This window comes from Microcaecilia unicolor, chromosome 3 (genome assembly GCF_901765095.1).
Source record: "Microcaecilia unicolor chromosome 3, aMicUni1.1, whole genome shotgun sequence".
Classification (NCBI taxonomy): Eukaryota; Metazoa; Chordata; class Amphibia; order Gymnophiona; family Siphonopidae; genus Microcaecilia; species Microcaecilia unicolor.
The window spans coordinates 514,794,023-514,818,694 of NC_044033.1; the positions used below are offsets into that span (position 1 = coordinate 514,794,023).

Below are 24,672 nucleotides of genomic sequence, written 5' to 3' on the forward strand. Positions count from 1 at the left end.
AAAAACAATTTTTTTTGTCTATGATTACTTTTATCCAGTACAAAATATTTTTAAACATTTTTTTTGAGGGTGGGAGGAGGTTAGTGACCACTGGGGGAGTAAGGGGAGGTTATCCCCAATTCTCTCCGGTATTCATCTGGTCAGTTCGGGCACCTTTTTGTGCCTTGGTCGTAAGAAAAACAGGACCAGGTAAAGTCGTCCAAGTGCTCATCAGGGACTCCCTTTTTTTCCATTATGGGTCGAGGACGACCATGTGTTAGGAATGCCCATGTCCCGCCTTTGCTACACCTCCGACACGCCCCCATGAACTTTGGTCGTCCCTGCGACTGACAGCAGTTGGGGACGCCCAAAATCGGCATTCTATTATACCAATTTGGGTGACCCTGTGAGAAGGACGCCCATCTTCTGATTTGTGTCGAAAGATGGGTGTCCTCCTCCTTCGAAAATGAGCCTGATAGAAATATAATAAAACATTAAGGAATTTTTTTTTACTAAAGGGCTAGCATATTTACGGCATGGTAAATGTTAGAGACATCTATATATTCCTATGGACAACTCTAATGTTTAGCGCGCCGTAAATATTAGTGTGTATTAAAAACACTAACACGCCTTAGTAAAAGAGGCCCTAAGGGCCCTGTTTACTAAGCTGCACTGTAGGCGAGCTAAAATTTTTAGCGCGCGCTAACACGAGACACACCCATAGGAATATATGGGTGTCTCTAGCATTAGAGAACGCTAATTTTTAGCCCACCTTAGTAAACAGGGCCCTAACCATATTACATAAACACTTTTTTTTCCCCCACCATGGTATCTGATTTTGTAAAACAGATCTGTAAGACCTGTAATATTAACAATATAACCCAGCAAGACTACTGACAAAAAGCAAACCCACAATTCATACTGCAACGGAATATACGCAAGATGCAAAGAACAAATCCTAAGAAAACTCCAAACTACTCAGAACACGGCAGCCAGGCTCATCTACGGCAAAACACGATTCGAAAGCGCGAAACCCCTTCGTGAAAAACTACACTGGCTACCTATAAAAGAACGCATATCCTTCAAGATTTGCACTATGGTGTATAAAATCATCCATGGCCTAGCTCCAGGTTACATGACTGAACTGATGGATCTACCTATTTGAAACACAACTGAATCAGGAAGGACACAACTAACCTTCACTTCCCAAGATGCAACAGAATGAAATACAAACCAACATACACGTCTGGTTTCTCCTACAAAGCACACGGCTCTAGAACGCATTATCAGAAGACTTGAAAACCACGAACACTCTTCTAAACTTCCGAAAAAACCTAAAGACTCACCTTTTCAGAAAGGGATACCTCACAGATCCAACATAGTCATCAGAAAATGAAAGACAGCACCAAAACTAGGAAATGAACAACATCAAATCCTCTGCTGCAGGACACCACCCCTTGCTATCTGCTCGGGACGGTCCTTAATCGATCTATTTTACTATAGTTCACACTTTGTTAACTGCTTACCCCGGGGTCCGCAACTACTTCTCTGGAATTATGTAAGCCACACCGAGCCTACAAATGGGTAGGAAAATGTGGGATATAAATGTAACAAATAAATAAATATGTGATGCTTTCTCAGACTGGTTAAATATCACTTTATCTGTACCCAGAGAAACAACTGCTGCAGGAGACCATCTAAGGTTCAATTCACACCAATTCTCATAGGCACACAGGGTTGCGACACCTGAACACCTCTCTACAGCACCTAGTAGGTAACCATGCTAATCTTAAAATACTGCTATCGTAACATTTTCAGTGATCTCCGCAATCTGTAGCCTAGTAATAGCAAAAGGAACACAGAATAAAATACTCCTCAAAAAGAAAAAAGAAAGTGAGGAGGAAGAAAAGGGGAAATATCAAAATAAAAAAGACAGCAGGAAGATCTATAGCAAGGGAGTCATCGAAGGGAAAGATGAGAAAAGGGAAGTGTTCTCAATCTTCTACTTTAGTCTCTGTTATTCCCAACTGGAATATATAAAGAAAATTCCCGTTATAACTTTCAACCTAGTCAATTATTTGACTGGTTAAATACATCACTGATGTTTTGAAACTTTGTTTAGTTCACTTAATCCCAACCAAATTACAGCAAAACTTTACATTTCATTTCAATCATTTCTATTCCACCTATCCAAAGATACCTAGATGGGAAGCTGCAATACATGTTTCTCTTTTGGAACTAACGGGTAGAGGTGAGTCATGGCTCTTCCCGCTCTCAGAACTCAACTGGATGAGACTCCTTTGGAAGTGAACAGGTCCTGAATGTATCATCAGGAACGCCTTAGAGAAAATCTAAGCCCCCTCATGATCAATCAAGATGGAACTCCTTAAGCTGAAGCAGAAGACTCCTCCGCTGAAAGCACTGGAAGTGCTTCAGAAATAGGAGTACTCAGCTCCTCTTTGTTAAACAACCTCAGTAATTTTAGGTGCCTTTCAGCTTGGCGCTCAAGCGTGGAACCAGCAGTCCCAGTCTGAAATGGTATTTTTCCGCAATTTTGTAAACAGGCTACAGTAAAGCCGCTATTGAACAACATATGGCTGGACCCTACTGAGTTGTGTAATTATCAACCAATAGCGACCATTTCTTTTTTAGGTAAAGTTTGTTTAAATGCCCCCTCTTGTAGACCTCCTTCTGACTCTTTCCCACGGGGGGCTAAAGGTACTTATTTCATATAACAGGTTCTGTATAGTTTCTCTGACCTCCATTGTCACCCAATCACAAGGGGGTCTGTTCTGGGGTGACATTAGGAGCCGTAATTGAAAACTAATTCCCATAACTATGTTCCCATATAAGACCTATTAAAAATCTGTCTAAGTTTCTCCAAAGACTGAGTGTCACTTATATGTGATCTGCCTTGCAGACTAAATGTAAAGTAAAGAGAAGATAGAATCCATAAAAATAAAGACAGAGATAGGTTTAGATAGATAGGTACATTTTATTTCTTACCCAAAGACAAGTCTTCAAGTTGGTACAAATACAGACATCAAACAGATTCTGGGTTCATCTGCACAGGGCCCTGCCGTCTGAGAGAAGACTCCGACACTAAGGCAAAATCTCCCCTCTTTTATACACAAACCTCTCCATAGAAGTAAATGGTGAGATACCTTGCTCTCAATTTCTGAGATGATACTTTCCCACGCGGTCTTATCAGCATGTTTTGGGAACAAGTTCTTTTTCTCATCTCACGGTCGAGATGCCAGTTTCACATCTCCCTGTCGCAATACTTTTCACACCATCTTATGAACTCTGTATGACCTCTGTATTATTTTATACAAAAATTATAAGCTCCATTTTATTCATCTGATCCATCATTCTTTCATTACAAGTGCTGTATTTGATTTAAAAATTGTACCAATTTGTGGCAGGACTCATTGTTCAGACCTGCTTTTTTCAGATTCTCAAATATTAAATCATTTACTTGTTGTTTGGCCTAGTCAGTACTTTTTCAGTTGTTTTAGGCTGCATAGCTTTGGCCATCACTATTCCAGTGGTAGCCTTAAAGCCAGGCCATATATTAACAAGTTCTTGAGAAAATACTTTTGAAACAGCTTGACAAATTTGTGGAGAAAGTTGAAGGCCTAGATCTGTTTCAGTATGGTTCTAGGCATGTACATAGTGTTTGAGACACTGTTGATTTCAACCGTGGATTTATAAAGAGAAATATGGATGATAATACATACTACTGTTTAGTATCTCTTGAGGTCCCCGGCGCATTTGATTCTGTCAATTTGGATTTGATGTTTGAGAAGTTACAACAGATAGGGACGGCTGGACGGGTGCTTCAGTGGTTTGATTCTTACTCGAAAGGGCAACCTATAGTTGTACAGAGTGGGTCACAAGTATCAGCCTCTGTGATAATTGATTGTGGTGTACCACACGGGTCAGTCCTGTCAGCTTTACTATTTAATATATATCTGGCATCTCTAGGTAAGATGTTTCAATCATTAGGGCTTGATTATTGTGAGTATGTGGATGGTGTGCAATTTTTATTTCCAATACAGTTTTGAGGTGATCCTTTGAATTATCACTTGAGTGGGTATAAGCTCTGGAACTCTTTGCGCTTAGCATATCTGGGTTTTAAAAAGGTTTGGACAAATTCCTGGAGGAAAAGTCCATAGTCTGCTATTGAGACAGACATGGGAAGCAACTGCTTGCCCCGGGATTTGTAGTATGGAGTGTTGCCACGATTTGGGTTTCTGCCAGGTACTTGTGACCTGGCTTGGCCACTGTTTGGAAACAGGATACTGGTTAGATGGACCATTGGTCTGACACAGTATGGCTATTCTTATGTTTTTATTTATGTATATATAAGCTGCACAATTAATGCATTACTTACATGATTGTTAAAAATTTAACTCACATTAAAAATATTCATGTGATTAATTAAAAGGACCCCTTTCACCTGTTCTCGGCAGCGTTCCTCAGTTGAGCAGCAAGGGATACTTCTATTTTCACTTCTGGATAGCTCCATAGCACAGGAAGTGAAAGCACACACGCTGCTGTAAGTTTAGAACAGGGGTCTCCAACCTCAGTCCTCAAGCATCGCAGTCCAATCAGGTTTTCAGGATTTCCCCAATGAATATCCAAGAGATCTATTTGCATGCACTACCCCCATTATATAGATCTTATGAATATCCTTTGTGGAAATTCTGAAAACCTGACTGGATTGCGGTCCTCGAGGACTGAGCTTTGACACCCCTGTTCTAAAAGGAGTTCAGTCACCACTGCTGCTATTTCCTCAGAAGTGTCGCTACCCCTTATATCCTGGAGTCCCAAAAATATGCTGAGAGCTTATGGTCCTGGGCACTTAGCCAAGACCTGATCACTACCATCCTGAGCCAGTGCAGCCTCTCTCTTCTCCATCCCCCCTCCCTCCATCACCACGCACACAGTTTCGCCTCTCTGAAAATCACTACCACTACTACTACTTAACATTTGTAGAGCGCTACTAGGGTTACGCAGTGCTGTACAGATTAACAAAAAGGACAGTCCCTGCTCTAAGGAGCTTACAATCTAATGGGCAAAATGTCAAGTTGAGGCAGTCTAGATTTCCTGAATAAAGGTATGGTGGTTAGGTGCCGAAGACGACACTGAAAAGGTGGGCTTTGAGGAAGGATCTGAAGATGGGCAGGGAGGGGGCCTGGCAGATGGGTTCAGGGAGTGCATTCCAGGCATTCCAGCCTGAACACATCAATCCTCTGCTGGTGCAGCCTCTCTCCTCTCCCCTCCTCCCTCCAGTTTAGCCTCTCTCACCTCCCTATCGTCAGCCCCGGCACAGCTCTGATCCTCATCTGGACCCAGAGTGCTCTCCAGAGCACAGCCACGAGCACGTCCAGATTAACGCCTGCTTCTTGCTTCTGCCTGCATGTAGTTTCAGCCGACACAGCATCTCACAAAGCCCACTTCAACTGGAGACTTTCAGGTTTTACTACTACTACTACTATTTAGCATTTCTATAGCGCTACAAGGCATACGCAGCGCTGCACAAACATAGAAGACAGTCCCTGCTCAAAGAGCTTACAATCTAATAGACAAAAAATAAATAAAGTAAGCAAATCAAATCAATTAATGTGAACGGGAAGGAAGAGAGGAGGGTAGGGGGAGGCGAGTGGTTACAAGTGGTTACGAGTCAAAAGCAATGTTAAAGAGGTGGGCTTTCAGTCTAGATTTAAAGGTGGCCAAGGATGGGGCAAGACTTAGGGGCTCAGGAAGTTTATTCCAGGCGTAGGGTGCAGCGAGACAGAAGGCGCGAAGTCTGGAGTTGGCAGTAGTGGAGAAGGGAACAGATAAGAAGGATTTATCAATGGAGCGGAGTGCACGGGAAGGGGTGTAGGGAAGGACGAGTATAGACTGGTGGAGAAGACACTGCGCTGATTACCCAGCTCTCTCGAAATCGGGAAGATGTTATCTTTGTACTCCAGCAGACACGGTTCCATGTGAACATTTATTATTCTCAACAGCAGGATTTATTATTGACACATGTAGATCATCTCTGCTTTCTGAGAATGCCAACTAAGTGCTTTGCCTAAATAGCTGGCTTAATAGAAAATTAGTACTATATGTGCAAGAAGGAATTATACATTTTTAAGGAAACTGGAATTAATCCATTCTTTTTTTTTTTGTAAATTGACTCTCTCCATCTAGTAAATGCAATCAATTGCAGAATTAAAATTATTAATCGATGTGTAGCCTATATCCTCTCCCTTCTCTTTTATTTTCCAAGTTCCTTGAGTGCAAAGGGACCAGGTATTTGTTCTCATTCTATTCTGATGTGACACAGTCAAAACTACCAACAGTCAGGGTTTGTGGAGTGGGAGCTCTGGGAGCATATTGTCCTGGTTTTCCCATCATTGCTCTGTCATGTAAAGAATGTCTTGCATCAGGTGAATTCCTTCTGGGAGAGAGTTCCAGAGTATGGAGGCTGCTCCTGAGAAGGCTCAAGGCAGATGTCACATCACATGATTTCATTTGGTGAAGCAATTGATAGGGGAGTTCTTTGGGATGACTACAGAAACCTTAATACACAAGGAGGAACATTTTCAAAGCACTTAGACTTACAAAGTTCCATAGTAATATATGGCAATTTGTAAGTTTAAGTGCTTTGAAAATGAGCCCCAAAGGGAAAGCCTGTTCATTAAATATGTTGACTAATTTCCTCTAAGGGCCTTAAAGATCAGAGATAAAGATTTAAACCTAGCAGCCAGTATGATATGGGCATGTCATTTGCAATCTTCTACCAGTCATGCTGCAGAGATCTGGATTACTGGAGTTTGGCTGACCATTAACATTGCCAAGAAAGACTCTATAATCAGACTTGCCTCCAAAAGATAGTTACTGGTGGTGGTGGTGTGGGGGGGGGGGGGGGGGGGGGGACCCATGAACTTTCACTAGCTTATATGGAAAAAGACTGGAGACAACTACGAGATACTAACTGTGCAGGGAATTTTTCTTGGTTTTCTGAGGTCTAAAAAAACTATCCATCTCAGTGCTGCTGGATGATGCCACCCACTTGTATAGCTTATTCATCTTGCTTGTCAACAGAAAACTAATCAACTTACTATTTTCTATAGAAAACAATCATTGTGTGAAGACCTTAATTAAGATGAGTGTTATCTTGTCCCATTTGGTAATCCTAGGCAGGCTTTATTCCCAGATAGGCATCTGCTGGTCATATAGGATTTTAAACATCTGAGCACCTAATTAACAGCTTTGTGTGTTCTGTTTTACCTGTCATCTACTTATATTTTCAAATAACAGCTTTCATCAGTCTGTCTTTTATAAAGTACAAAGATTTCCTCAACAGAAGTGTGGAGGTAGAATACTAAAATGTCATGCTAAGTGGCAAGAAGGTCAAAAAATGTTCTCTTTGTGAATTAAGCACAGAGGCAAAATGCTTAGCACATGTTTTAACTGGCTATATCTTAAAAAAGCATCAACAGGGCACCTAGATAAAGTTTTTTAAAAGCCTCTATTTTATGCCTACTGTATAACGACAACGAGCAGCATTTACCTTTATCTGGCACCTTAACCCCTTGTGGTGGTATCGCAAAACTAAACCACCTCTAGAAGTCAGAGGTGCCAAGCTGATCACTCCTGCTCCATCCATCAAGGATCATTCCTGCACCCCTTCAGATCTCCAGGGAGACCATCAGTAAGAGCCTGGGGGCTGCCAGGAGCTGTGATGAGAGTGGGTCTTATGTTATTTGGTGGGGGGGGGGGTATGGTGGATTTCAGGTCCAGGAGGTCCTTAGTGCATCAAGGAGGCAAACAGGGAGACAGGTGAGAAGTAGGGAAGCAAGAGCAACAAGGTTTTCCATAGCATGGAGGACAATGTACAAGTAATTAATATCAACAGTACAGGTGCTGCATCGAGGGGGCAAGGAGGGAGAGAGGTTCTGCATGAGGGGAAAGAACGGAGACTGCTGCTGCATTGGGGGGAGGCAAGAGGAAGAGAGGTGCTGGACAGGGAGATAAGTTAGGGAACAGAGCGCTCGAATGAGGTAGGTGAGGAAGGGAGAGGGCGTGGAGCAGGAAAGAGGTGCTGAACTTTTTTTTTTTGGGGGGGGGGGGGGGGAGAGAGTTGCCAGGACCTGCAGGAAAAGGAGGAGGAGGAGGAGAAGAGAATACCACCAAGGAAAATGAATATAATGCTGGACATATGGGAAAGGGAAGAGGGGAGAGGCTGAACAAGAAAGGGAAGAGAGAGGGCAAACAAAATCGACTTCAGGAGGCAGAAAAATTAAAGAAAGTTGAACGTAAACGATCAGTGCCAAACAAATGTAATGCAAGAGTTGAGAAAAAGCAAACAGAAAAGAGGAAAGCAGAACCAAAGATTGGGAACAAGATGATTGAAATAATAAAATCATCAAAGGTAGGAAAAATGATTTTATTTTCAGTTTCACCAAGCCTCTTTAACTTGATGATGTTGCCATTGGCCAAATCACTATCCGACCAAAGCTTTAACCCATACATCTATGCTGATGATGTTACGATATATATCCTGCTTAAAAATGACTTATCAGAAATCATAAATAAAATCAACCATAGCTTCTACATAATGAATTCATGGGCGGATGCATTCCAACTAAAACTAAATGCAGAAAAGACACAGTGACGTCCTATCATCACAATACAATAGAACCAATTATACCAATTTAAACATATCAAATCACACTCTTCCTGTTGCGGACACCCTGAAACTCTTGGGAGTTACAATTGACCAAAACCTTACTTTAGATAGTCATGTGAAAATGTAACAAAGAAGATGTTCCATGCAATGTGGAAACTAAAAAGAGTGAAGCCTTTCTCCCCAAGGGAGGTATTCCGTAACTTGGTGCAATCACTTGTATTGAGTCATTTGGATTATTGCAACTGCATCTATGCCGGATGTAAAGCCCAAATCATTAAGAGACTCCAGACAGCCCAAAACACTGCAGCCAGACTCATATTTGGAAAACCAAAATATGAACGCGTCAAACCCCTTAGAGAAAAATTACACTGGCTCCCACTAACAGACCGAATTACATTCAAAGTCTGCACCTTGGCTCATAAAATCATCTACGGAGAGGCCCCAATATACATGTCAAACCTTACAGACCTACCAGCAAGAAATACAAAAAGTTCTTCATGCACTTTCTTGAACCTTCATTACCCCAACTGTAAGAGACTAACATACAAATCATTATATGTATCCAGCTTCTCATACATTTGCACGCAACGTTGGAATGCACTACCGATTGCCTTAAAATTAACATATGATCTGACAACTTTCCGGAAGTCACTGAAAACTAACTTATTCAACGAGACTTATAGAAAGAATCCTTATAAAAGAATTACCATCAAATCTGTATTAGAACTAATCAACATCAAACTCCTTAATTTGGCTGCTTTAATTTCACTATTATTATTTAATGTTATACTTTATCCTAAATTTTACATATCTATTTTTTATTTTATTTTATTTTTTTGTTGCATTTGTACCCCGCGCTTTCCCACTCATGGCAGGCTCAATGCGGCAGGCAATGGAGGGTTCAGTGACTTGCCCAGAGTCACAAGGAGCTGCCTGTGCCTGAAGTGGGAATCGAACTCAGTTCCTCAGTTCCCCAGGACCAAAGTCCACCACCCTAACCACTAGACAATCCCTGCTCGAAACAGCTTACATTCTAATCAAGATAAACAGGACAAATAAGGTGGGAAATATAAAACATACAAGGGTACTGTACAAGTGAATAGAGGTTAGGTGTTAAAAGCACCATCAAAAAGGTGGGCTTTTAGCCTAGATTTGAAGATGGCCAGAGATGGATCTTGACATACAGGCTCAGGAAGCCTACTCCAGGCATATAGTGCAGAAAGATAAAAGGAACAGTAACTGTGCACCTTGCGCTCTTAAGTGCACTACATGCTATTCTGTAAGGGCGCGCACATGTGGGCAGAGCATGGGTGGGAAATGGGCGTGTCTTCCACTTACGCACAACTTACAGAACACTCAAGTTACAAGCATTGAATGATCACTGAAAGAAACCTCACAGGATTCTCTTTTGGGTATTGCAGCTGGTTTATAAATGAAATTGTATGGCCAAATAGACCGTGTCCCAACTTTTTTCTCTCTAGATCACTGTCCTTCAATGCAAGGCCAGGGGGCCAAGACCTCTGGGGTGACCCCATTGTCTTTCTGGGATTTTTTCCTGCTACTCTCCCTCTCTACCCAGGCTCAGGACAGAATGGGGAATATCCAAGAAAACAGCAGGGTAGCCGATCCGCAAACTCCAAGATGGAAAATAACAAAGCAGATCAGTGCAGATAAAACCAAAGTTTAATGGAAAATAGGCAATCTAAAATAGCAAGCCCTTTTCCATTAAACTTTGGTTTTATCTGCACTGATCTGCTTTGTTATTTTCCATCCAGAATGGGGAATAGCCACACACTTGAAGGACAAGGCATTTCTCAATAGCCAAAGCAGAACGCATTTGGAAATGCTCAAAATCTTGAAGATACCTTCAATGACGTTCGAAGGTGGGCTTGTAGGGGTAAATGTCATTGACACACACTGGTCAATAGTGCCATGGCCCCATATGGGAAGGTATATGTTGGCTCATTCAGTTCATTAGAATCTACAGTGGTTCCAGCTTAAAAATTATTTAAGACCATTGCTTTAGATTGTTTTCAGCTCAGGAGCTGGATTTGATATTGATACATATGATGTGTTTGATCCTGCTTGCTGTGTGACAGAATTAATTTAGGGGCCTTTTTACATAGGCGCTTAGGCACCTACGCGTGTCTGTCTAACACACGTCAAATTGGCACTACTGCCCAGCTACCGCGTGCCCTGGGTGGTAATTCTATTTCTACCGTGGGGTCCTTACCCGGCAGTAATCGGCAGTTGGCACACAATGCACGCTTACTGCCCAGCTAGCACGCGAGACCTTACCGCTAAGTCAATGGGTGACATTAAGGCCTGAAGCCAAAAAACGGACGCGCACTGGTTTTCATTTTGCCACATGTCCATTAAAAACAAAATCCCCTTTTTTCCAGGTGCATTCAGGAAATAGACCAGTGCGCATCCAAAACACGTGCCTACACCAGCAAAGAACACTTTTGGGTGCGCCTTAGTAAAAGGGTCCCTTAATTTCTAGCCAGACAATTCTATTTCCACCCCCCCACTCTTTTCTTAGGCTAAGACCTAGGTTCACCAAGTTGGACAGAAACTGATCTCCATCGTGTTTGATCGGCCAGAACAGTATCCATCTCTTCCCAGTTTGTACAAACTAATTAAGATCTTCTTTAAATGTGCAATGCCAGGTCTTCTTTTGCCTCCCACTCTTTTTCTTTCCACCTATTGGTATCTATTGCATTGTGATCTTAGGATGTTGGTAATTATACAGCCTTAGAACAAGTCCAGCCGGCAGAAACCTTCACTCAGCTACAACAACTTGCAGCCTCCAGGAGTCACTTCTTGAAGATCTCTTCATTGGTAATAATTGTCAAGATAACTGACATAAAAAATTCTTCACCCCTTTATCATAATTGGATATTAACAAGCAATTATCAGCACTAACTGACATTAGAATTTACGTGCACTACTGTAAGCGTATTCTTTAACGTGATGAGCATAAATTCTAAATCACACAGTTGAAAAGTGGGCATGGTTATGAGCATAGAATGGGCAGGTCATGGGCATTTCTAAAATCTATGAGCACCGTTATAGAACGCGCCTGCTCCGTGTCTAATTTAGGCATCGGAATTTACACCAGGTTTTAGTTGGCGTAATTCACCATGACTACATTTAGTCAAATGGACTGGCACTCGCTGTATTCTATATACCGTGTGGAAATTCAAGCCTATTCTATAAAACTTAGGCGTGCTGTAGAGAACATGCCTAGGCGTGGGGTTTTTTCCCCACACGAAATTTTCAGGCGCCATATATAGAATCTAGCCCACCACTCTGATCTAGTAGTGCCATAGAAATAATAAGTAGTAGCAGCAGTAGTAGTAGTCACGCACGGTAATGCAGATGTGTAAACTGGTTAGAATACGAATACTCACTCTCCGCCCCAACACACCCTCTCTCAAAAACATCTTTCTAGCATGTGGTTAGCATGTACCGATTGCAAAGTTACCGCAGAACACCTGAGCGCATCCCACAGTACTTGGGCACCTAATGCAGACGAGTAAAAGGGTGCATTAATGTGCTTTTTGTCATTTAAAAAAAAATAAAATCAAGTTTTAATTTATTTTTGATATCCATTAAAGATCCTGTCCATTAAGAAATTGTAAGGTGAACATAGCAAAGTTAAACAAAAAAAATTCTTAACAATTAGCACTATATTCAATTTAACTTTGTTCACTCTGTGCATTGTAATAAAAGGAGCCATTACATGACTCTCCTTTGATAAATGGTGATATTTTAGATTCTTAAACTGGTCCGATTTGTTTTATAGTTCTCACAGCTGAAAATGTGCATTTGACTGCCCTTTCATAATAAGATGGTTTCAAATGAATGTGTCTAGAGAATGATCTTAAGGTTTAGAAATAACACACAAATATATCTCAGAAATGTTTACTTCATAAAACATTTGTAACACAGCAACCAGGTAGATGAATTATGCTAGTCTACGTCTACTAGAACTGAATTAAAAAAAACAATTTTAAAATAATGCTCTGACTTTTACACTTACAGTAATTTTGAAATCCTAAGTCTGTCCAAAGAGATATACAGCCTACCATACATCCCTCCATCCATTAGCCCATGACCCAGATGACCCAGAGTCAATTAGGCATTGCGTGTTCGTTTTAACAGGCAGTTTCCTTTTACAGTTCATTTGAAACCATGACTGGGATTTGTCATGAACCTTCATCCTCAACTAGCCGGAGGCCCTCTCCTCCCCAGTTTTACATACCATCTTAGCATACTTCGATCCAGAACAGGGAACAAAAGTTGCATTTTGTGGGTTCACAGAAAGTTGTTTTTTTTTTTGTTACATTTGTACCCCGCGCTTTCCCACTCATGGCAGGCTCAATGCGGCTTACATGGGGCAATGGAGGGTTAAGTGACTTGCCCAGAGTCACAAGGAGCTGCCTGTGCCTGAAGTGGGAATCAAACTCAGTTCCTCAGTTCCCCAGGACCAAAGTCCACCACCCTAGCCACTAGGTCACAAAGGTAGCTTATGCTATAGCTAGAAGCCCAACACTAACGGGAGTAGATGAGCAGCCTGAGAGATCTGATCTGCAGGAAGCACAGATTGTGTGGGGTGTTTTTGCATGCCATTAATATTGTGACATATCAAATATTATATCAGCAAGATATCTTCCAAATAAGAACGGATTGTAAACACTCTGACAGCATGATTAATATGAAAAAAAATAAAAATAAATCTAAATTTCTCTCTTTTTCAAGTACCTTTAAACTTTTACTACATTTTGAAATAGACACCTTGTAGATTATACTCTCTATCTCTCTGTTATTTCATCAGACTATGACAATAGAAATGTAAGTGAAATTTTTCATTTTGATGTTATGTTACTTTATCCGCTCCATTTATATCACATTCATAATCAAAGCATTAACATGTCCTCAAACATTCTCCCGCTCTAGAAGAACTGCACCTGTGACTATGCCTTCTTCAGCACAGCCTCAAATACCTAAATCCAGAGGATACCTTAAATGACTCTTAAAAGATAATCATGTTAAGAAAATCAATTTTACTGAAAGACCTAATTGAATAAGATAGCGAAATACAGGAACAGATCCAATATACTTCTTAAAGCATCTATTCAAATGACAGACATGCATTTTAATTATTATTTCTCAAATACTAAGACTAGGATAATTAGTAGGTAACCTTAAGTTCTTAAAACTAAGCAGATTGTTATTTGCATAGGCAGAATGTGTGTGAATATATGTGAACTACTGCATGTCACATATGTTCATTTAATTTTAAATAAAGAAGGCTGATTAAAAGACATAAGGGGAAAATTATACAGTTTCCTTCTAACGACAGCTACATCTTTTAATTTACAGACATGTTTTGAACAAATGCTTAAAAAAATTATTTCACTGAGACACTTCAGCTTTCAACACAAGTATACAAAAGCACACTAATGACTCATTTGATCATATGGGGCTCATTTTCAAAGCACGTAGACTTAAAAAGCTATGGAACTTTGTAAGTCTAAGACCTTTGAAAATATGACTCTAGGAGGAAGTGATGTCATCACACGGAATGGCCATTTGATGGCTTGGCTCTGAATGGGCTATTGCTAAAAAGTGTTATCTGTTGAGAAATCCAGAACCATCCTAGCTTGCTTGTGACGGAGTTGATACCACTGGATAAGAAGAAGCGAACAGAGATGTCTCAGGGGCAGTACGCCATCAATTCAGCAAAGTTCGCTTCTAGTGGAGTATCAGAGGGACACCACATGGCAAGCCAGATCTCTTACTGCCAAGAAACCAGATGAGAGGCTAGAGGTGGATGAGCATGATAGTAATAATGAGGTACATCCTTTAAATGAAATTTGCCTCTGGCTCCAGGAAATAAAAGCTATCCATGCTGGGTGCGGATCTGAGTAGCGAAATAAGTGAGCTAGGCCATAGAATTGAAGAAGCAGAGCTGAGGATAGAAGAACATGCAGAGTCTCTCGGGGTCCTGGACAAAACTATGAAGGAGGCGGAACAACAGAATCAGCAAATTCTAGATAAGCTGAAGGACCTTGGAAATAGAAGCAGGCGCCATAACTCATGCTTCCAAGGTATACCAGAGACTCTAACCTACACCGACAGCAAGGCTACAGTCCAGCAAAGTACAGATAAGCTTGACCCCTCAAACTGTAAAACAGGAAAGGGCAGACAGAGCCTTAGGATCTCAAAGAAATAATAAACCCAAGGACATTATACCGTGTTTCCCCGAAAATAAGACACTGTCTTATATTAATTTTTGCTCCCCAAGACACGCTAGGTGTTATTTTCAGGAGATGTCTTATTTTTCGGGGAAACATTGCAGTCGCCCCCCCACCCGCCCTCCGTCGCTCCCGGAAGTTGGAACTAACCCTAAACGCCTCCTTTCACCAAGTTTGCACTCGCAGCAAGCAGCAGCAGGGCAGACCTCTCCTTCCTTCTGTGCCCCGCCCTCGCAGACCTTACGTTACGTCAGGCGAGGGCAGGACACGGAAGGAAGGAGTGGCCTGCCCTGCTGCTGCTTGCTGCGAGTGCAAACTTGGTAAAAGGAGGTGTTTAGGGTTAGTTCCAACTTCTGGGAGCGACGGAGGGTGGGTGGAGGGTGGGCCCGATGACCTCGGGTGGGGGGGGACCTTGGGTGGGGGGGGGGAACCTTGTCCGGCTCTCGGCGGCCCTGCTTTAAAAGAAAAAAACTTTGCTAGGTCTTACTTTTGGGGGAGGCCTTATATTTTACAATTGCAGCAAGACCTATACTAGGTCTTATTTTTGGGGGGATGTCCTATTTTCGGGGAAACATGGTAGCTTACTTTTATGATTATCAGCTCAAAGAGTGCGAGCTGCACACAGCACGACAGGTGGATACATTTCAATGGGGCTCCTACAATGTTGAAGTTTACCAAGATGTAGCAGCGGTATGAAATGCGTCCCCTCACGGCACTATTAAGAGAGCAGGGTATCATATACATATGGTGGCACCCCTTTGCCCTAGTATTTTATAAAGAAGGCAAAATATATCAAGTGCGATCCATGGCGGAAGCTAAGGTGATTCTACCGGAGAATATGTCGGAGGGCTCAAAAAATCGAATGAACCTGCCATCCTTACAACGCCAAGAAAGACCAATGTGGCAGAGAGTGACAAAGGGCAATCAACGACTTCAACGACAACAATCTGACTCCTGTTTACCACCACAGCCACCATGAAGGAATGTTTGGACAGTTTGGAAAGTATATACTATTGTTTAGTGGTGGGGTGGGGGCTTAATAGTGAGGTTTATTGTGGAATTTTGGTGAATTTTATTGGTATGCTTATTTCTGGATTGCTATGTATCAGACTTGCTGTTTATAGATGCAGTAGCGGGCACACTTCCTCTGCATCACAATTTGCTCCAACAAGGAGGAGATCGAGATACAGTTACAGGGAGGGGTAGGCGGGTGGGTGAGGGGTGGATAAAGGGAAAGGGAGGAGGATCAAGACTGATATAAGAGGGAAGAGTTGGAACCAGGACCAGACTGTAGGCAAACCAAGATTTTCATGCTACGCAAAGGATGAGTTGTATATTATTAACTTTTGATGTCAGGGGATTAAATTCTCCTAGAAAGAGAGGTTTGCTTTTTCAAGAATTTACTAGATTACGGGCAGATATCGCTCCAATACAGGAAACACACCTAAGACCTGAACATGAACGCTTGTGCACCCAAAAAAAATTTTCGAAAATATATTTTGCCTCCAATACCATTCAGATGAAAACTAATGGAGTGTTCATAGTGCTGGGAGGGCATAGAACCTAGCAAGTACGCAGAGTGGTTAGAGATCCAGGGGAACAGTATCTTCCCTTGGTGGTGTTAATCGACAATAATCTATACAATACTTAATGTTTAAGCCCCATATGTCGAATATAAGACATATATAGAAGAATTAGTTCAGGTTTTACTTAAATGTGCAGATGGTACTCTACTGTTGTGGGGTGATTTCAACTATACCTAAAAAACAGCACTAGATAATTCAACCACTGAGATTTGGCATGCCCAGAGGAATTGGGATGCACTGGATCAATTTATGTCCAGATAGCACTTAGTGGATCTCTGGAGAGATTATGCCCCTCTATGTAAACAGCAGAATAAATCATAAAAACAAGTGGTTGACCTCATTTAACAGAGCCCATAAAACAGTTGTTCTTTCACAAGTTCTCCCCCCTCCCCCAACCCTTGCATGAAGTCTGTTCTAGAGTTTAGGGGTCAATAACCTGATTTATCCTGCTGCCTCTGAAAATCCTTCATAAGCAACTTCTTATTTTCTGTTGCTAAAGGCATGAATCAGATACAGAGGTGAGAAATCCCATAGGTGAGTGTTCCCCCCTCCCTTATTTTTTTCCCATTTCCAGGGCAATCAAAAGAAGAATACTGTTGAGGGAGTTGACAATTAATTGAAAACTGCATGAACAAATGCACTGGCTCTACCAGCCATCTTGTTCAGACAACAATAAGTTAAGAAGATATAAAGGAATGACTATGTTGCAGCTCTACATATCTCTTCAATGGAAACTGAACAGAGATTGAGATTGTCATAGTGCTCATCTGATATACTTTTTTTTTGTACTTGTATCCCACATTTTCCCAACTATTTGCAGGCTCAATGTGGCTTACAATGTTCCATTATGGCGTTCGCCATACCAGAGTAAAAGATAACAATAGGAGTTACATCAGTGGCGTTCCGAGGGGTGCTGACACCCGGGGCGGATCGCCGATGCACCCCGCCCCCCCGTGCAGCGTGACCCCCCCTACCCCGGCGAAAGAAACCCCCCCCGGGGTGCACGCCGCTGGGGGGGGAGGGGGTGCTGCGCGCAGGTCAGCATCGTTGGTTTCCATGCTCCCTCTGCCCCAGAACAGGAAGTAACCTGTTCCGGGACAGAGAGAGCAGTGAACCAGCGGAGCCGACACCCCCCCAGTGGCGTGCACCCTGGGCGTACCGCCCCACCGCCCCCCCCCCCCCTTCCTACGCCACTGGTGTTACATTTACAGTTATTGATCATTGTGGTATGCCTTGTTGAAGAAATATTTAGTTACAACAATCTAGTATATAGAAATGGGGGTTTGAAGTCCACTAACTAGCCTTTTACATACTTGCTCCCCTGCTTTGGAATTCCCTCTCCAAGCAGCTTCATCTTGAGCCTACAATGCCAACCTTTAAAGCAGCACAAAAATTTTTATTTTTTTCCAGCAGGCATCTGATGAGTGAGCCAGAGCAGTTGGTAGCCTCTATCAATTTACTTTTCTTCAATGTATTTTTCCCTTTCTTAGCTAGTCTATGACTGTACACTGCTTTGATATGTAATAAATTATCGCACAGGTATAGCAAATTTGCTAATACGTAGGAACCTGTGGATATTTGAAAAGGATTTGTGCATAAAAGAATCCTTCAGGTTCCTCCAACAGTAGTAAAATGCTAAAAGGTGATGACATCACTAGTAGCCAAGAGAATGTTTATTCAGCTGATCCCAAAAGAACCTATCTATAAACAAAGCTGAAATGGGAGAGTCCTAAATTCTATTGGTGAGAACTCCAAACGAGGAGGAGTACATTTTAGGAGGGAAATTATGAAGATATAAAAGGGAGAACCCAGTTTTAAAATTAAGATCTGTTGGCTTTACCCTCCTGAGCAGGGGCGTAGCCAGACTTCCGCGGAAGGGGGGGGTCCACAGCACGAGGTGAGGGAGCACATTTTAGCCCCCCTCCCCGCCATTGCCGATCCCCGCCGCCACCAACTTTGCCCCCCCCCCCCCGCCAACCTGCTGTCGACTACCTTTGCTGGCGGGGGATCCCAACCCCTGCCAGCCGAGGTCCTCTTCTTCCGGCGCAAGGCTTCGTTCCGTTTCCGAGTCTGACGTCCTACGCTCAGAAACGGAACGAAGCCTTGCGTCGGAAGAAGAGGACCTCGGCTGGCGGGGGTTGGGGTCCCCCGCCAGCAAAGGTAGGCGACGGCGGGTTGGCGGGGGGGGGTCGAGAGGGTCGTCGGTAGGGGGGTCCAGGACCAAATCTGCCCAGGCCCCCGTGGCCCCATGTAGCTACGCCACTGCTCCCGAGTCCTGATCATGTTGAGCTAGGAAGAGCACGAGAGCCTTAGACTAAGATGAAATAATTACTGCAGAGCCATTTAGGTAGCAGTGCTTGCTAGACCAACAGCACATTAAAGCTGCAGAAGAAATCTGAGAGCTGTACAGCAAGCAGAAGTGTCACCCAGATCTCTGCTCTGTATTAAAGAGTAGCACGGGAATGGGGTTAGCATGGATCCCCTCCAGGTCCGCGGGGATTGATGCAGGTCCTGCAGGGTTCTCACTGAAGTGTAGTGCCAACTAGCCTAACTATCCTTTCCTTGTGCCATGGCAATTACAATAGTACTAAAAAAAAAAAACAATGGATATGGTTGATAGCATTGAAATCTCCATAAGCACTGAGTGGGGAAGTTATCAACATGGGCTACTGCTAAGTTGGGTTGTTTTAGCACAGGGGATGAGCGGGGATGGAGGAAATACCAGTGGAGACTGGAGGGGATGGAGCAGATTCCAGCGTGGATGGGTGACATTTTTGTCCCTGTTCAATTCTCTACTCTGTATTCAGCGAACTGAGAATCGGGGAACTCTCTTCAACCTAAGCTGCAGACTGAGGGAGAATGCGGCTGTGCTAACTAACTTATTTCAACCATTTGGGCAAACTAAAGCTCAAGCTCTATTTCAAAGCTAGGAGAATGGAAACAACTACAACTTTTGCTTTTCAGCCTTAAAACTGGGAACTGAAAGACCTCTCATATCCTGCCTGCCTGACACCCTTTTGGGATCTGAAAAACTGTGTCTATTCCTGTTTAGCATACAAATTGTGGCTGTTATATGAGACTGAACAGGAGAAGTTGTTTTAGAGAGAGTACAAACATCAGGGGCCACTCAATGAAATTACATGGAAAACTTTTAAAACAACTAGGAGGAAATATTTTTTTCACTCAAAGAATAGTTAAGCTCTGGAACTTGTTACCAGAAAATGTGGTAGCAGAAGTTAGTGTATCTGTGTTTAAAAAAAAAAAGGTTTGGAGAAGTTCCTGGAGGAAAAGTCCATAGTCTATTATTGAGATCGACATGGGGGAAGCCACCGCTTGCCCCGGGACTGGTAGCATGGAATGTTGCTACTAATTGGGTTTTCTGCAAGGTACTTGTGACCTGGATTGGCCACTGCTGAAAGCAGGAAACTAGGCTAGATGGACTATTGCTCTGACCCAGTATGGCTATTCTTAGGTTCTTCTGTCTCTTTACAGAGATCACTCTACTGGGAGTGAAATTAAACATTGCAAAGGAGAAGTGTAAATATTTTCTAAAGCCCTGAGCTTATACTGCCTCTGCCTTAATTGTCCTTGACTGTTTAATCCTGCCTATTTTTTGAAGTAAACTTATTATTGTGGGTGAAAGCACATCAACCGTGTGGTCTGCTTTTATTCTGAGAACTGAGTGACTGTAAGTGTGTGGATCACAGCCTTAATAGGCCTCCTGGGGTTTTCTCCAGTCCTGGCCCATGCCCTAAAAATAAAATATTGTGTATCCAACCAACTCTCATGCTCCAGAGTACACACTAGGCAGCTAAGCTAGGGTGACCCCTGCTCATATTAGCCCTCTCCAAAAGTCACTTCATTGGCTCCCTATCTGTTTTCGCAAACAGTTCAAACTCCTCTTATTGACCTATAAGTGCATTCATTCTGAAGCTCCTCAGTACCTCTCCACTCTCATCTCTCCCTACATTCCTCCCCGGGAACTCCGCTCACTGGGTAAATCTCTCTTATATGCAACCCTTCTCCTCCACCGTTAACGCCAGACTCTGTTCCTTTTATCTTGCTGCACCATATGCCTGGAATAGACTTCCTGAGCCGGTCCGTCAAGCTCCATCTCTGACTGTCTTCAAATCTAGGCTAAAAGCCCACCTTTTTGATGCTGCTTTTAACTCCTAACCCTTATTCACTTGTTCAGTACCCCACCTTAGTAATTCCCTTATCTCTTATTTGTCCTGTTTGTCTGTCCTAATTAGATTGTAAGCTCTGTCAAGCAGGGACTGTCTCTGCGTACGTTTAGTAGCACTATAGAAATGATAAGTAGTCGTAGTAGTAGTACTTACAAACATTTTATGAAATATGCACACAGTTATGAACCTCACCCTGAACCTCTTCCCTAGATGTCTAACAACTAACATATCCCAAATCTTGCTAAACGCCATTGCTCCAAGCAATTCAGTCATCCAAAATAAAATATCGCCAGTTTCAGAAGAAGTGGAAACCCTTGAGGATGTATTCATTTTAAGAGACATTGTGGTCTCTTTTTTCCATACTGAAATACGGCATCTTTGTCTATACTGCAGTACAACTTACCAAAAGTTCTATTTTACTATACGTTTCCATGAAGGTAAAATCCCCTTACTGTTGACGTGTTATTCTTACCTGCCGTAAGGTGCGTGCTATTAAACTCTCTAACACTGGTCCTCTGTCTTCATGCAGTAGATGCACTTCATCAACAATCAAGAGCCTCACGAGCTGAGAGAGGGCAATATCACCCACACTCTTCCTCGTCACTACATCCCATTTCTCTGGGGTAGTCACCAGCATCTGTTAGGAAGTAAGAATTATCAAACTGAGAATGTAATATTGATAGACAAAACTTAAGACAGGAGTTCTTAACCTTTTTTGCTTCCCACACCCCTTTATGTTTCAATCATATATATTAGCAAAACATAAGAAGTACAGCATAACAAATTCCAGAACATTAAAAAGCAAACAATGCATCGCGACATACATCCGCTATAATAAGCAGTTTCAAGTACACCCACATCCCCAAGACCTCATAAACTCCCCCCAACCCTGACCCTCCCCCCTTTTTATGCATTTTTTATTGCATATTTGTTTAGTTTTTTTTATGGAAGAAGGCCTCAACAGTCAAAGGTTTTAAGCTGTAGCAATCACTTGCTGGTTTTTTTTTTTCAGCAACAGCATCATATGCAAGAGTAATCAAAAGATACTGTTATAAACATTCGACAAAGACATTATTGGTTGAGAATTGTACTGCGAGCCACTGGTTGCAACATTGCCCAGGATCTCTCCCAAATTCCTGGAATTTCTCTCCTCAAACTGAGGAAATGTCCTATATCTATTCTTTCCATAGAGAGTAATAACCCACACCCCTTTCAATGATCAATGAAACCCTCACACTTCTTTCTTAAACCACATGTCCACTAGTGCTGACAGCTGCATTTGTCGCTGTTCCAGACTCCATTCCTTTTATCTCGCAGCACCTCACGCCTGGAATAGACTTCCCGAGCCTGTACGTCTAGCCCCGTCTTTGGCCGTTTTCAAATCCAGACTAAAAGCCCACCTCTTTAACGCTGTTTTTGACTCCTAACCACTAGTCACTTGCCCTGTACCCTTTTATCTCCCACCTCTTGAATTCCCTTACCTCGTAGTTGTTCTGTCTGTGTGCCTGTCCTATTTAGATTGTGAGCTCTTTGAGCAGGGACTGTCTTTTCATGTATGGTGTACAGTGCTGCGTATGCCTTGTAGCGCTATAGAAATGATAAGTAGTAGCAGTAGTAATGTAGAAGCCTGCCCTTGCAGATCAGCAACGCGGCCACGCAGGCTTCTGTTTCTGTGAGTCTGACGTCCTGCACATACGTGCAGGACATCAAACTCACAGAAGCAGAAGCCTGTGTGGACCACAATGGTGATCTGCAAGGGCCGACTTCTACATGGAATGTTGCTAGTGGAGGAGTAGCCTAGTGGTTAGTGCAGTGGAACATGGAATGTTGCTACTATTGGAGATTCTGTTGCTACTATTTGAGATTGTAGATGGAATGTTGCTATTACTTGAGATTCTACATGGAATGTTGCTACTATTTGAGATTCTACATGGAATGTTGCAATTCCACTAGCAACATTCCATTTTTAGATTGTGAGCTCTTTGAGCAGGGACTGTCTTTCTCATGTATGGTGTACAGCGCTGCGTATGCCTTGTAGTGCTATACTACTACTTAACATTTCTAGAGCGCTACTAGGGTTACGCAGCGCTGTACAATTTAACAAAGAGAGACAGTCCCTGCTAAAAGAGCTTACAATCTAATAATGATAAGTAGTAGTAGTAGTGTTAGCTGTCAACAGTACTAACTCCTAATGTGCCACTAAAATTACAGTAGCACACATGTAATACTATCAATAATTGCCCTAATAACTGCATTCACTCAGTCTAAAAAGTTTCAATAATAGCCTGAGATATCAAGACCCTTCTCCATACCTTGTTTGACCTCTTCCCATACCCCTGAGGGGTACGGGCAATCACAGGTTAAGAAGTCTTCATCTTTAAAAATAGTAATAATAATAATCCCACACAACAGGTCAGTAGCATATCTGATTATAGCTGTCTTTAAGAAAGTACTGAGGGTTTTCTACTGCATATTTCAAAAAGCCGAAGGAAAATGTGCTATGTTATCTAGAAATCCCTGGTGAGTTCTATATAATCTGCAAGGAGTCACCAGCAGCTCATTATATGCTGACCTATCTTTGAGAACAAGCACCTACTGTATAATCACCATCTCTACACGATGATGACTATGGTCCCCGTATGCCATAAATTTGAGGTCTCAAACTTCACAAAGCCATTAACTCAAGCCACAATACAAGAAACAGAAATATAACACTTTCACATTAAAATCTATCATGCTAGCTACCTTTACAAAAGAAAATCTTGTTTAATAACCAATGTTTATTTTATTGATAACTAGTAAAACAGGCCCGTTTCTGACACAAATGAAACGGGCGCTAGAAAGGTTTTCCTCGGAGTGTGTATGTTTGAGAGAGTGTATGTGAGAGGGACTGTGTGTGAGAGAGAGAGTGAATGTGCGAATGTGTGTGTGTGAGAGAGAGAGAGAGTGAGTCTGGGTGCGAGTGTGTCTGTGAGAGAGAGTGTGTGTGTGTGAGAATGAGAGTGTGTGCAAGTGCATATGTGAGAGACAGTGTGCGAGAGAGAGTGTGTGTGAGACATAGACTCTCTGTGAGACTGAGTGTCTGAGACCAAGAGAGTGTATGAGTGACTGCGTGACACATAGAGAGTGAATGTGATACAGTGTGAGACATAGAGTGTGTGAGAGACAGTGTGTTAGAGTGAGAGAAAGACATTGACTGTGTGAGAGAGAGAGCGTGTGTGTGACAGAGATACCTCCCCCCCCTCTGGTATCAGGCCCTCCCTCTCTCTGGTGTCAGGCCCCCCCCTCTCTCTCTGGTGTCTGAGCGTTACTGTGCAGGACACTGAGCTCTGGCTGTGCTTCAAGGAACTGACCAATCCTATTTAATAGAATGCACCTCCAACATTCTGAAGCCGAGAAACCTCGTGTGGTTGGTCACTTCTGCTTGTGACGAACCCGGAAGTACGTGATGTCAATTCAGGAGATGGATACAGAGAGCAGGAATGCCTCAGCCATGCAGTCAGCTTCAGAATGTTGGAGGTGCATTTTATTATATAGGATAAGCAGCAAAGCCTGCTGTGTTGCAGCAGGAGTAAATGCTTCTCCAACCTCTACTTTCTCTTTTCCCTTCCTCACATGTGCTGTGACAACCTCAAGTACTCTACCAATGACGACCTTCATCCATTCCAAGCTGTGTTTCAAAGCAGGGGAGATAATCCCAATGACATTGACACATATACTATGGAACAATCAGACAGAACCAAAGAAGGCTTTGCCTTTGAAAGAAAGCCAAAAAATATATTAAGTTACTCCAGTAAAAAAAGGTATCAACTTATCTTCCTTTTTCTTTTGTTTTATTTCTATTAATCATCTTTCAAAGTGCACTAATATGGCTACTATAGAGTTTTATTCACGTTTCATAACTAATATTTGAAAATAAAATGATGAGATCACAATAGCCAATTCAGGATATGATTTATATTGGCACA

The 24,672-nt window shown here is 42.4% G+C and overlaps 1 protein-coding gene across 1 annotated transcript in view; it reads right to left on the reverse strand.

Moving 5' to 3' along the window:
- LOC115467300 (activating signal cointegrator 1 complex subunit 3-like) overlaps positions 1-24,672 on the reverse strand; it is a 689,265-nt gene that overhangs the window by 560,075 nt on the left and 104,518 nt on the right. Inside the window, 1 exon segment of the mRNA XM_030199160.1 lies at positions 21,177-21,341. Within this exon segment, the coding sequence (XP_030055020.1) occupies positions 21,177-21,341 (165 nt within the window).